Below are 13,485 nucleotides of genomic sequence, written 5' to 3'. Positions count from 1 at the left end.
ACAGAAAAGTTTATGTAGGGTGACTAAGGGATTTTAGACTATAAAAGCAGAGCTTCTGATAGAATAAAGGTCTTCACTTTATAACTCTCATAGAGTTGTCTGGAGTCCGTTATGTGTCTCTCCCCCTCAGTAAGTATTTCATGTCATCTTTTGATAGAAATACCAGGAAGCCGACAAGAATTTACAATATGTTAACTGTAAACAAATACAGGTTTAAACACAGTTAGTTTTCCCTCTGCCTCCTAATACATTTTTTGTAGACGTCTGTGTACCTAATGGGAAAATAAGCAGAGTTAAAATAAGAAAGGCTGTTTATGGTGACTGCTCTGTACTCAAATCTCTTTTGCTTTGTTAATTTTGTACAGGACAATAAAATCGGTGCTCAGAAGCAGTCAAGTAACCTATGTTTGAAGAATACTCTACTTTAAACAGAAATAAGACACTAACTGAACAGTACACTCCTAGCTCTGTACTGGACTCTAAGCACAAGATCATTATGAAATGTGGTTTAATGCACAGGACCATGAGCCGATACAATTAAATCAACCCTTGCCTCCTGATTGGCAGAAGTCAGCTTTGTCGTCAACTCTTCCTTCAGGTTTTCCAGCTGCTGTCGGAGCTGGTTCTTATCATCCTCCAAATGCAGTTTCTCCTTCTCAAACTGCTGCTCCAGCTCCTTCAGAAATAAGAAGGATGGAAGAAACATTAAATATTTGCCATGCAGTCATTGCAAAGTACAGCTGCATCATATCAAAATTATTCCTCCTGGCATAAATGTTCCTGATCTCAACCAAGTATTGTCCTTTCCTTAAAGTGTTAAAACAGGAACATTTATTTCCTTTTACAATGGATGCCTTATTTTTCAATTTATTTTCTAATCTAGCATGCTTGATTAATCATAAAATAAACAGGACTTTCTTCTCAATAACTAATTTCACTTTGCACTTAATTATCAAAATCATTAAAACTATATCTAATTTCAGTTTTTCAGTCTGAGCTGACAGAACGCAGAAGTGTTCACTTTTTATAAAATTATACTGATAATATGCTTATCCTTTAGCCTTTACCCATCTATCGCCTACACAGAATCCCCACAGAAAATAGTAAAGTTTAAAATACAGACTGAGCTTTGGAAAGTTTTTCAGGCTGTTACAATAAACAGAAGAAAGCCCCACATCATATTGATAAAATTTATGTAGAACCAACAGAAATCAACAATTAGTCTTCAAGTTCAACTACACGTAAAGAACACAGTAACACCTCTGTTTTCATTTAACTTCTGTGAAGTAATACCCAAATTCTGAAAACAACTCTGCTGGATGAATTACATTTCTCTTACATAAGCCTATGTTGTATGTGTGTTTGTGAGAATTTTTATTTTCTTTTCTATTCAGAAGATATTTTCAGAAGAACAATTTCTGTCACAAAATACTTAACACGAAACATGTTAAAATTGAGAGCTTTATTATATATTTCAGTGGCATATCTATATAATTTATTATACCACAAAGTCTTCTCGAAGAAAATTAAGGTTGCCCAGTAAGGTGCTCCAGAGCCAGGCAATACAAGACTTCAAGGTTTTCTAGGTACAGAGGCTGCTTTATTGATCCCTTCCTAGAGGTTCAAGTGTAATGCAAGGCTTAGCATCGATTCAGTGCCTTTGTGTAGCCCTGGGCTCAGATTTCTGAGAAATCAGTAAGATCTCAGAAACAGCTATGAATATACATAAAGGAGGGCTGTGCATGAAATAAACAGTACAACTGCAGACACTGATAAGACTGTGGAGATGGAGAATTAAGCACTCAGGAACTCAAAAGTTAAAAAAAACCTGTCATGAAAAGGTATAAAACTCCAAGGAAAACCAGGGACCTGGAAGACAGCAACTTAGTGTCATCCAGCCCGTTTCTGGGAGCAAGAGGCCAACCCTTCCTCATTCAAAACCAGAGACTCCTCAAGTGTTTTCCTGGGGGTAGTAAGTACATTAAGCTTAGTAGCTTGTTAGTTCTAGCACTCCATTAGGGTATGCAACAGGCAATAAATAATTTGTGTGTATTTACTCATGACAGAAGTTGGATGGGGTGACAAAACAAAGTGTTACACTTTCAACACAACATTGCTACATGACCTAACTCAGCAAGTACACATTTTCTTCACCAGGCCCAGATCAATCACAACGTGCCAATGGTGCTTGCTAAATGAAAATTGCTCAATTTTTCTCGTTTGCACTGTGAAATCTGCTGCCTGCAAAATTTCACTCGTGCTATTCAGACCCTATTCTGATCACTGAGTAATTAGGTTTTTTTATGACACTTGTCAGTACAGCTGTGCAGTACTGCAAAATTCTTAGCAGCTCTATTTTCATAATCCTCCTATGAACTGATGCCATTTTTACAGCTCATTTTATACATGGAAGAATTGAAGCAAATAAATATACTTAAGTCATTTCTTCAGTCCTATTCTCATTCTTTTTTCTCTTTTTTTCCTTTTCTCTTCTGTTCCATTTTTTCTGTTCTCTTCTGATTTTCTCTTCTGTTCCACTTTTTCTCCCACAGATTTCCAAACCCCAGATGTCTCTCCCAGTCTTCCAGTCCCAATAAATCCTCATGTTCTCTATCCCCAGGCTCTTTGTACCATGCTTCCTCATACTAAATTCAACTCTTTTTCACATTTGCGTCTGACTGTTTCTTCCTTGAATTACTCAAACACCACAAGATGTGCTTAGCAAAACAGGCTTGACAGAGGAGACAGTACACTGATTTACTGAGATCTTCACCCTGACATCTCTTCATAGTTAATTTTCCCTTGCTAAAACCAAGTTTCATATTTCTCACATTTAGAGATGTTCCCTATTTTAACTAATTTAATTATTTAAAACCTAATGTTTTATTCTCTACATTATTTTAATAACAAACAAAACAAAACAAAAACTCCCACATCTTGAAGTAAAACAAAAATATTCCCAGCAACCCTTAAGTGACATTGTATTAATAACAGGCATGTTTAAAGTTACAAAGAAAGTATACCTGAAAGGTCAGATGTATGTCTCAGAGAACTACCTCCTTTACAGGGAGACATGAAAACCTTTGGCATTTATTAAAAATAAAACTAAGAAGCAATATACCAGTAAAATAATATACTGAGGCGGGGGGGTGGGGGGGGAATCAGTCTAAGATGCACACCACTCACTACAACTGTTTCCTGTGAACACACCAGAGGAGCATAACAATGCCTTAAGTTAAACAATTAATATTTATCCTGTATTTATTGTATAAGGCAAAGTTTTTGTATAATGAGATTAGGAAATAGTAATTTAAAATCTGTCCTCTCATTTATCCCAACAAAGAAAAGCCCAATTTTGTGAAACAAAAAAGGTGTTGAGTTTCAGGATTCCAGTCAAGGGTAAATGAATGGTTGATATACAGTTAGCATAATTTTATGATGTAAGTTAGGAACAGCTGCTGTCATCTTCTGAGTATACATATAGCCAAGTACTAATATAATATCTTTCTGCACTTCTTGAATGTTTATGAAAATTTTAAATAAATATTAGAGTAACATGATCTTTCATCTCCTTCAGAAGAGCTGATCCTCAGTGATATATCAACCTTTCTGAATATGGGTCACAAAACCTGGAAAAATCCCACCTACTATACTCAAAAGAAAAGCTGTATTCAGTTGAGAATTTCTCATCTGTATGCAGACAAATGACAGTACAAATGCTCTTTTTTTTTTTTGCAAGGTATGTTATTTTAATAAAGGCGAAGCAGATTATTCAGAGGCACAGCAGATTTGCAGGTAACTCCAAATAAAACTTGCCATACAACAAAACTACACAGTACAAGGTTCAAACTCTAACATTTTCTCTTTGTAATATGTTTGATTATTAAGAACACACAAACCTACCATCTGCAGTTTTTTCTTATCCTTATTGGCATTACTGTGTGCAGCCTCAATTGCAGTATGGTGTTTCCATGCTAACTCTTCTAAGGTCTTAGAATGAGCCTCCTTTAACTGTGCAGCCTCTCCTTCCAATCTTGCCTGCAATTTTACCAGCTCCTTCTCATAATATTCACGTTGTGTCTCCCTTGCTTCATTTACTTTCTGTAAAAGACAGAGAAAAATATAACCATTTCTATTAAATGGTAAATAAATCTGAAGAGTAAGAGGAAAAATAAAAAAAACATTACTGATTAAATAAATCTACAGAAATTAACTTCCATATAAAACATATTTAGCAAACACTAAGCACAGACTAAATGATTCAATAACCAAAAAGGTAGTTTCGATATATCCACCGAAACAAATATATCTATATTAAAATCTATCCTTTTGCTCCATTTAATCTGTGGAAATGGCAATCAGGTATCAAGCCTGCAGAAAATTTCAGTTCAGTATTTTCAAACAAGTTCAGCACATTTTCAGAGAATGGATTTTTTAATTGTTCTTTAACCATTTCACATTTCTCCTTATTAAGACAGTTTAGATAACAGGCTATAAATTGTTAAAAGATATCCAAAGCAGTCCAAACAACATCTAACCTGACCTGTCTCTACTCTCACTTTACACTCTACATTAGTAACTTTATGTTGCTACATGAGATACACTTGGAAGATACTACTACTGCTCCCAGTCCAGTGATATCCAACAAAAATTAAAACATTTTTTTCTTAGAATTCTACTTTTGCTTTTATTCAACTAAAGCCAATAAGCTGTTTAACCTTCTCCAAGGCCAGAATTTGCTGCCTTTGTCGCTCATCCAGACTCTGTGTTTTGCTCTGGAGTAAGTTTCTTTCTTCTTCCAGTTGGGATAGTTTTTCCTTTAATCTTGATTTTTCTGATTCCAAATCTCTGATTGTGACTTCTTGAGTCATTTGAGTAGCCTGAAGCATTCCAATGTGACCTAAAAACAAAACAGCTCTTTAAAACCTCACAGCATTGGTTTCACATAATTGAAGTATACATTCATACTTCAGTGATCTCCAGAAGTACAACTCTAGTGGAAGCTTTCATATGGATCTCCATTATCTTCACCATAATGCTTACTTTCCCCTTCACTTTTTTTTTTAGTTTTATTATAACATGTACAACAACAATAGAACGCTTGGTGCTGGGGCTCCATTACTTTCAATTTTCGCCATTTGAAGTAGCTTACTGACTCCAAGAGAAAGCAGAGGTAGGCAATAGTATGAACATGTGCAGTCTATCTTGAAGAACTTACCTCACCTAAACCAGCACATTTTTACCCCATGATAAGCTACACAACAGAAAACAGAGCATTGAAGTCTAATGGTAAAGATGTTATTGTTTTATCAAACTCATCATTTAACCAGCATGCTAGGTATAGCAGCTAAAGCTATGTAAAACTTAAGGAACTACACTTGATTTTGCTGTAGGGGTATGTGTAAAAGATGTAACAGAACTGATTCTCTCCATAATAAAGTACGATCTAAATCCTTGCAGGTTAGAAGCTTGCTTTTAATTTCTTTAAATATATTTTTTAAAAAAAGCCCAAACACCTCTACAAAGCTAGACAGTGTAATCATCTGTCCTTCGCATCACCAGCTGAAGAACATTTATAACTTCAGAAATCTTTGTTCTTCTTAGTTTATATCTGTATTATTGAAAATACTCCTACCAGGTAACTGACTAAAGCAGTGAAACTCCTGGTGTTCCGGGAAAGGCTCAGGAGGAGACAGAAGACCATTTTGGAAAAGAGGATGCTCCTAGGTTTGTTCAATTGAAAGTCCTACCTAAGCTGACATTCCATGTTAGAATAGATTCTTTTGATAGAAACAAGACTATTGTACCTTTCATAAATTGCATGACCTGGACATGTTTGAAATATGCCTTTTAGCATATGGTAAAATGAAGTGTTAACTAAACAGAATGTCAAGGATTACACATGGGTCATTAACAGTTTCACGTAAAGAAAGCATCCAGATAAGAAAATATATTACTTACTCAGAATAATATTATAATTTCTGTAGTCACAACTTCTAGAAAAGACCTTCCTTCTCCCCCCCCCATTTTGTTTTAACCTTCAAAAATGACAAATTAGTTGAGTTTTAGTAAGAGTATTCATTTTCAATTTAAGTTACTAAGAAAGAGCTAAGAAAGCGGACTGTGCATCACTATTTCACACAAGACAAAACCACTGAGCCTCCCAATTCATTTTCATCTACAGACAGAGCAAGCCATGTGCCAAAAAGGAAACTATTTTAGTCTTTGTTCTCTGTGGACACTGCCGTGAAGGGAAGGACAGTGAGATACATAATGGAATCTGGCCACGAAAAACGCTTCAAAATTAGTTGTGTTTTTGATAAACAATACACGCCTCTAATTGTACTAAGCCCTGAAGAATTCTAAGAATAATTTTGGCATTTTTATTTGATAAGACTAGAAACCAAAGAAAAATACTTAGATAAGGAGTATGCTTAACTTCTGTAACATTTCAAAAACTACTCTGTTTCTAAAGTTCAGCCATTTAAGAAACACACTGGCAAACCCAGAACTTAGAATGTAACAAGGAGAACAATTGCAGAAGAATTTTGTTTGTCAGGAAGTATTATGCACATGCATATTTTATTGCACACACACACACAAACTGATCGAGAGCTTTTGTCTGGGAATAGCAACACACAGAGGTTTCTCATTCCTCATGCTCTACACAGAAGGTAAGAAATCCAGGAGTTTCGTTTCTAATTCAGAATCTAAGGATAAATGAAAGAAAAATGTATTAATTTCCCATAGTGGACTTAACACAATGCTCTCAAATTCCAGTACAACGAATAAATATTTTGTATGGTAATTAATTATGAGAATTTAGCTTTTAGGGGGCAGGATTTTTGACTTCCAAGCATGAGCTGAAATTCAAAGGAGATGGCAGAAGGCCAGCATCAAAAACCACTCTTCCAAATAGGCTGATAATCAATTACATCACATGGTAGAGGCTTGGTGGCACCACTGTAAACAGGACTCCTGGTTCCTGTTGCACAGCGAGGTGCTGTAAAGCAAAGATGTACCACTGACAGTGCCACTGGGTTCTCTAACAGCGTGGACACACTGGAACTTCTGGGAAAATTAAAAACCTCAGTGCCAGAGGAGACCAATGCTGTACTCATAGTCTAGCTGACTCCATGCCATCAGTAATATGGAAGAACAGCCTGGATATTGGTTTCCACTAAATCTGGGACTGGCTGCTGAACCCTTCACATGTTTCTGCTTAGAGAAAGCAAGCAATGGTCAACGAGTGTATGGGAACAGGTCCCTCCCTCCCCCAAAGGTCCTGAATTTTTCTGAGTGCCTCAACATAACTTTTTGAAGGGTCAGATTCCCATCTGAGACGCTTTTATCAGGAAGCCCATTCCTTTTAGCTATTTACATGCAGTAGGATCTTGCAGTCTTGGATCCCTGGTCTCAGCAAAAAGACAAGGCAACTGTCTTGTTGAAAGGATGGAGAAGCGTGTCTCAGTGACTACGTGGAGAACAGAAGGTATACGGCAGAAACATTTGGCACAACTGCAGATAAGGCAGGAAATTTCAAGGCCTGGATGATACGTACATGCCATACAAAGTAGCACATTCAGACAAATAAGTACAGAAAAAAGAGAGTCTTAAATACAATGGATGCAGTATCAAAACAGTTGAAAAACCCAAAACTTGTCAGAAATTTCTATAAACAGCATTGAACAGTCTTTGGGCACTCCAAACCTGCAAATGGTTAACAGAAAAAGGAAAGGCTAGAATAAACAGATAAAGTTCATTTCCAGATTGTTACTGACATACATACTGGCTTTGAGAACAAGATCAGTGGCCTGCTGCTGTAAGCGCTCTCTAGCAGCTGCTAGCTCACTTTCCACTTCTTTGTGTTTGCTTAACAGTGACATCTCCTCCTCCTTCACGTCATCTAGCTGTTTTTGAAGAACCTAGAGGAAGCACAGTGTAATCCCTGTTATCATTATATACTATCATGTTTAAATTTCTATAAGCATTAGGTGAAAATATACAGAAGAGACTTTTCAGTAAACAAGTTTCATTCGTACACATGCTGAAATCTTGGAATACAGCTATCATATTCATTTTGTATTACATGTTTTTCCAAAAATATTCCTGAAGCGCTACAAGATATCTGATATATGGCATGACAAGGGTATACAAGAGAAATGAGACAATATTCAAAAAGATGTATGAAAAACAAGAACAGTAACACGGGTCTACAGAGTTTGAGAGACAATCTGAGAAACCTGGTTTCTGGTATCTCAGAGTGCTTCAAACTGATGAATACATTATATATCATACATTCACATCAGTTTTCAATGTCCCTAACTACAATTGCGTGTGTTTAGTACTGACACAAATTAAGTTGCACGTGGATATACGTAAAATGAGAGCCAGGCAATTAGTTAAATCAAACTTAACATATGTTAAGTCTGATGTACCATGATCACAAGAACAGCTCTGGGGTAGTGCAATGATGCTGTGCTCCTAGCCATGCAGGAAGGAAAAGGGACTCACATTCTGTTTTAAAAGGAAAGCTAGATTTCTCATAATTTGACTCACTGGAATAGTAAAGGGTCATTTTAGAAACTAAAGCAGGAAACAGAATTGGGGAAAACATTGGACAGGATGTGTAATGGAATGCGGACACCAGAAGTGATGAGATTATGCCTTTGACCACCACGTCTGCAATGATCAGAGCAGGACCTGACTTCACAGTCTGCTGTGAATGCTGTGCTAGACTCTTCCTCTTCTTTGGAATCAAGAAGAACTCCCTTATTGCAGGAATGAGCAACATAGAGTGGGTTTCCTCTTCACTGCAGCTTGCCAGAAACCCAGCTCTGTGATGCCATCAATTGAAAGGCAAGAGTTCTGCTTCATTAACTGAACTGAGTTGGAAATGGACTTTTGGAAGGCTCCTTGGGAAACCGGAAAAGGTGTTCTGAATTCAACATCTGATAAAGGTCGCAGTCTTCTTTCACTATACCCCATAGCCTTTACACAAGAAGGCAGTATAGTCTAAAAGATGGGCTGGAATTAGGCTGTAAATGAGAAAAGCTAATAGCCCATCTCAGCTCTACCCAAAGATGCTTCCAAAGTTATGATGACCACTACATTTAAGGTAATTCTGGCTTTGAAACTTGAGAGTAACTACAAATGCAGAAGACAAGATACTTAAGCTTACCCACAGATACTACAGTTTTTCAGGCCACAGCACAGCTACCGAAAACCAAACAGAATTTCTCAGGATCTTTTCCTTCAAGCCCAGCATACCAGTCCTTTTTTTTTTTCTGACCAAAAAAATTCAGTCTTTGTATTTCTGGAATGTCTTGTCCTTCCTTAAGGACAAAAAACTTTAGTATCTAAATAACACTGTCTTGTGGCTTAACCCTGGTAGGCAGCTCAGCCCCACGCAGTCACTCACTCACTTCCCCCCAGTGGGATGGGGAAAAAATCAGAAGGGTATAAGTGAGAAAACTTGTGGGTTGACATAAAGACAGTTTAATAGGTAAAGAAAAAGCCACACACTTAAGCAACGCAAAATAAGGAATTCACTCACTACTGCCTGTCAGCAGGCAGGTGCTCAGCCACCTCCAGGAAAGCAGGCTCCATCACACATAACAGCTACTTGGGAAGACAAATGCCATAACTCTGAACATCCCCACTTCCTCCTACACTCTCCAGCTTTTGCTGCTGAGCATGACATCATATGGTGAGGAATGGTCCTTTGGTCAGTTGGGGTCAGCTGTCCCAGCTGATTCCCCTCCCAAACTCTTGTGCACCTCCAACCTACTCACTAGCAGGGCAGTCTGAGAAGCAGACTAAGGCCTTGATGCTGTGTAAGCACTGCTCAGCAGTATCTAAAACATCCCTGTGTTATCAACACTCTTTTCATCACAAATCCAAAACATAACACCATACAAGCTACTATGAAAAGATGAACTCTTCCAAACCAGTACACACTGAAAATGTGCACAGTATTTCAGTTACTGCTTGTAAAAACATCATTGAAAATGTTATAATAAAAAATAAAAACATTCACAAAACTGTCTTTTCTTCTTGCCTCCCACAATGCTACTTTTCTCAACATTTAGCATCTTTAGGCAAGACAGTCACTAATGAATTCTACAAGCAAGACTGTACTGAATACAGAACATTCACTGCATTTACAGCGTCAGTTGCATAACATTCCTGTCAAATACATTTCTGCAAGAAACTGTACAGTCTAGATAAGGGGTTTCACAACTTTTCTAGCAAGCATTCTAGTTTGTCAGCATAACATCTCAAATGGTACCAGTTATCAACATCCTCCCTCCTTCTCTGAATCCTTTTTTTGGGGAGAGAGGGATGACTTTATGTGGAGATGCAAAGATACTGAGTAGATTTTTTTTTCTTCTCTCTTTGGAGAGAGGAGAACAGGGTTTGGTTTGGGTTTTTGTCTGTTCCTTAAGTGGCAACAGTTTGAGTATTCTATTGAGCACACTACACTTTGGGTACTCTAACTGTAATAATCCAGTTCTGTTCAAGAACAGCTGAAAGGAGACCAAAACTTTCCCCTGGGTAGGGGCTTCTAGATTCTACTGGAATATAAAGTAGTATTAATTCAGTCTAGGAAAATAACACACATAAAATAGATTTTAAAATGTAAATAAATTTTTAAAAAAGTAGGTGATAATCATGTAGTAGTGACAGAAAAGTATACGTGCTCCAATCACCTCAACCTACCAGCCTCTCAGAAAGACAGCATAAATGGAGAAAGAAAAGTCATTCTTGGGAATGATGTATCATCAGTCTCACCTGAACGTTGTTTTCTGCTGTACCAAGAGCCACCTGAAGTTTTTGGCATTTTTCCCGTAGACTGGCAGCTTCATCCTGGACCATCTGCAATTCAGTTTTAAGCTTTCCTAGGTTCTTCCGTAGCATACTCTCCTGGTTTTGAAATTCTTTTCTTAGCTCCACCTCTTTTTCTTTGCAAGCATGCAGACTTTCTGCTGTAAAAAGCTGAGACCTTTTCAAAGAATCAAGTTCGTGTTCATAGAAGGACTGTGCTTTGCTGAGTTTGCCTTCATAGTCCTCAATGAGTTTTTTCCTTTCCAGCCTTAACTCTTCAACTTTACTGTTCAGGTCTTCCAGCTCCAGTCTATGCAATTCCTCTAGCTTTTCTTGCCCCTTACTTAAAGTAGCATTCTGACTCTGATGAGTCTTCAGAAGTTCTTGAATCTCAAGCCTGTGGGCAGCTCTCAAGTCTTCCAGAGCTGTCCGCTTGTCCTTCTCATATTGCACTTGTAACTGTATGAAACTTCGTAGCCTTTCCTCAAATTTCTTTCTGATCTCTTCTACTTCTCTTGACATGGTCACTACACGTTGGACATGCTGAGCTTCTGCACAAAGCTGCATATCTTCAACTCTATCCTTATATGCTTCAAATTCTGTCAAGGCCTGATGTTTCATCTTTTTATGATCTTCCAGTGACTCTTCCAGAACTTGGATCTTTCTCTTGAGATCCATTTCTTCTGCAACTTTACTTTTATACTGCAAGATTTTCTCTCTGGTCTCTGCGAGAATCTGCTGAATTTCTTCTTCATGAGCATCCTTAAGGGCTTGGATAGCAGCTTCATGTTCATCATTTTTAGTGTTCAAAGCATATATAACCTGCAAACATGAAATAATATTGTATTACAGAAAAGGCATTGAGTTATCTGTTAAATTATAGAAAAAAAATCACCTGAGCACTCTGAAATTACTTTGACACTCTGGCATGTTTTCATGATACAAATAAAAGATAACTAATATTCTGATGAATGCACATAAATGCCATATTAGTCACTACAATCTTACACATTTTGTAGAATGGCCTTTCTATACTTTTTAACCTGTTATTTTGCTATTGCAGTTCATGTGTTTATATGCATGTTGCTGCCGTAAATACTACTGGAAAAAAAAGTATATTCAACACATCTGGAAACTATTTATTTAAAAGAATTAAAAGCATAGCCTAAAACCAAATTTGAACAGAGGTTCAAAGAGAAAAACACACACAGAGTATACATTAAAACATGAAAATTGGAACCAAATCCAAATCTCAAATTCCTCTTCTACAAATGCTAACTATTCTTAAATATTTCATCTTAGAAACACCTAAAACGCCAACATTGGTTGCTCTGTTTTCTTGGCATGATGGTTGCCCAGAAACCATTTTGGTTTTGACAGCTTATGTAGTAGGCATCCTGCGCATGTGGATCTCCTAAAGTCCGAGGTCTCTCACTACATAAGGACACCAACTTTCCAGCTAAGTCGTCAGCTGAACAGAGAAGTAGTTGGCAGGGCAGCCACCAGTCTGAGGATACAAGTGAGCTAAGCAGCTCCAGGCAGCTGTGAAACCAGCAAAGCTGCTTAACATTCAATGAAAGTTTTAAAGTAACCAGATATGTCCTATGGGATGTTTCCATTGCCTCACAACATGGTAGACTTTCTTTTTGGTTGTTGGTTTTGGGTTTTTTTTGTTGTTCGTTTGTTTTGGTTTTTTTGTTTCTTTGGATTTTTTTAACTTGGAAGTACTCTCACCAATATAGAGATACAGGTAAGTATGTGAGTGTGTATGTATATACCAGTGAATAAACTATTCATGCAATATGTGGTTTTAATACAATGTCATATAAATGACCAAGAAGCAACAAAAATGAGTAACAAAGCAGCAGCAAAGGATTTTTTCAAAAAGCTTCCCTTTGGGGATTTTGTTTTGAGAAGACAGAACCTGGACCAGTCCTTCCTTAGCATTCAACCAGGCAACAGAGGAAGATTGCGCTGACTTGCCCTCAGGGCCAGAAAATATGAAGAAGGCCCTCTTTAATGGAAGTCGAGACACTGTCTTCTAAATTTTATTGTCTGAATCAAGAAGCACTCACCATTCTGTCACCTGTGCAAAAACTACCAAAAAAAGCAAAGGGTAAGCTTTAGAAAAAAAGTTCTGAAATGGTATCAGAAGGAAAGGAAAAAAAGTAAACAGCAAGAAAATTACTTCAAAAAACCCCACAAAAACCAGTTTAACTTACATTATTCTAAGTAATTTTTTCTAACATATATACACATTATTTAATGAAAGAAAGAAAAAAAGTAGCCTTCCATGGTTTTGGTAATTGTTCATAATACTGCTAATATCTCTGGAGGCAGACTTTTCACTTTCTTCCTCCCTAGAAAACATAGCTTTTCCTATTGTGAAAGACCTTCATATTTCAGAGACTCGAAAAAACTCCTCAATACACTACAAAAAAATGACAACAAAACCACATTTAGTTCCATTAGCAGAATCACAACTATAATTGCAATGCCTTTCACCCAAGATTTGAACCTTTTATATCCTCATTGTCTTTGGTGATGCCAACAGGAACTTCTGACCACAAAGCTTTCACCTCCCTCCAGTCACCAACAGCCTCAGCTATTGGATCCCAAAGCTCAGTTTCCCTGATGTTTATGGTGTCCAGGGCTCAA

At 37.3% G+C, this 13,485-nt stretch overlaps 1 protein-coding gene across 1 annotated transcript; it reads right to left on the bottom strand.

The window, feature by feature from the left end:
* Window positions 1–339: 339 nt before the first annotated feature.
* On the bottom strand, window positions 340–11,643 carry LOC104536179 (protein FAM184A-like). The gene is made up of 5 exons (XM_010178733.1): window positions 10,795–11,643; window positions 7,790–7,925; window positions 4,719–4,900; window positions 3,904–4,101; window positions 340–676 (listed from the first exon to the last, which is right to left on the bottom strand). The coding sequence occupies exons 1-5, from the start codon at window positions 11,503–11,505 to the stop codon at window positions 509–511; spliced, it is 1,395 nt and encodes a 464-aa protein (XP_010177035.1). The 5' UTR covers window positions 11,506–11,643; the 3' UTR covers window positions 340–508.
* Between the last annotated feature and the right edge of the window lie 1,842 nt (window positions 11,644–13,485).

The sequence above is a fragment of the Mesitornis unicolor genome, unplaced genomic scaffold (genome assembly GCF_000695765.1).
Source record: "Mesitornis unicolor isolate BGI_N332 unplaced genomic scaffold, ASM69576v1 scaffold25882, whole genome shotgun sequence".
In the NCBI taxonomy this organism is placed as follows: Eukaryota; Metazoa; Chordata; class Aves; order Mesitornithiformes; family Mesitornithidae; genus Mesitornis; species Mesitornis unicolor.
The sequence above is the reverse complement of the archived record's forward strand: the minus strand, read 5'-3'. Positions and strand labels throughout refer to the sequence as shown.

What these genes read in the sequence shown, in the direction of transcription:
- LOC104536179 (XM_010178733.1), bottom strand. Translation starts at nt 11,505, where the DNA reads ATGGATCTCAAGAGAAAGATCCAAGTTCTGGAAGAGTCACTGGAAGAT. An exon ending in CAGCAGAAAACAACGTTCAG is followed by an intron (nt 7,926 to 10,794) that starts GTGAGACTGATG and finishes TGCTTCCTCTAG; the next exon opens with GTTCTTCAAAAACAGCTAGA. An exon ending in TGATCTTGTTCTCAAAGCCA is followed by an intron (nt 4,901 to 7,789) that starts GTATGTATGTCA and finishes TTTTGTTTTTAG; the next exon opens with GTCACATTGGAATGCTTCAG.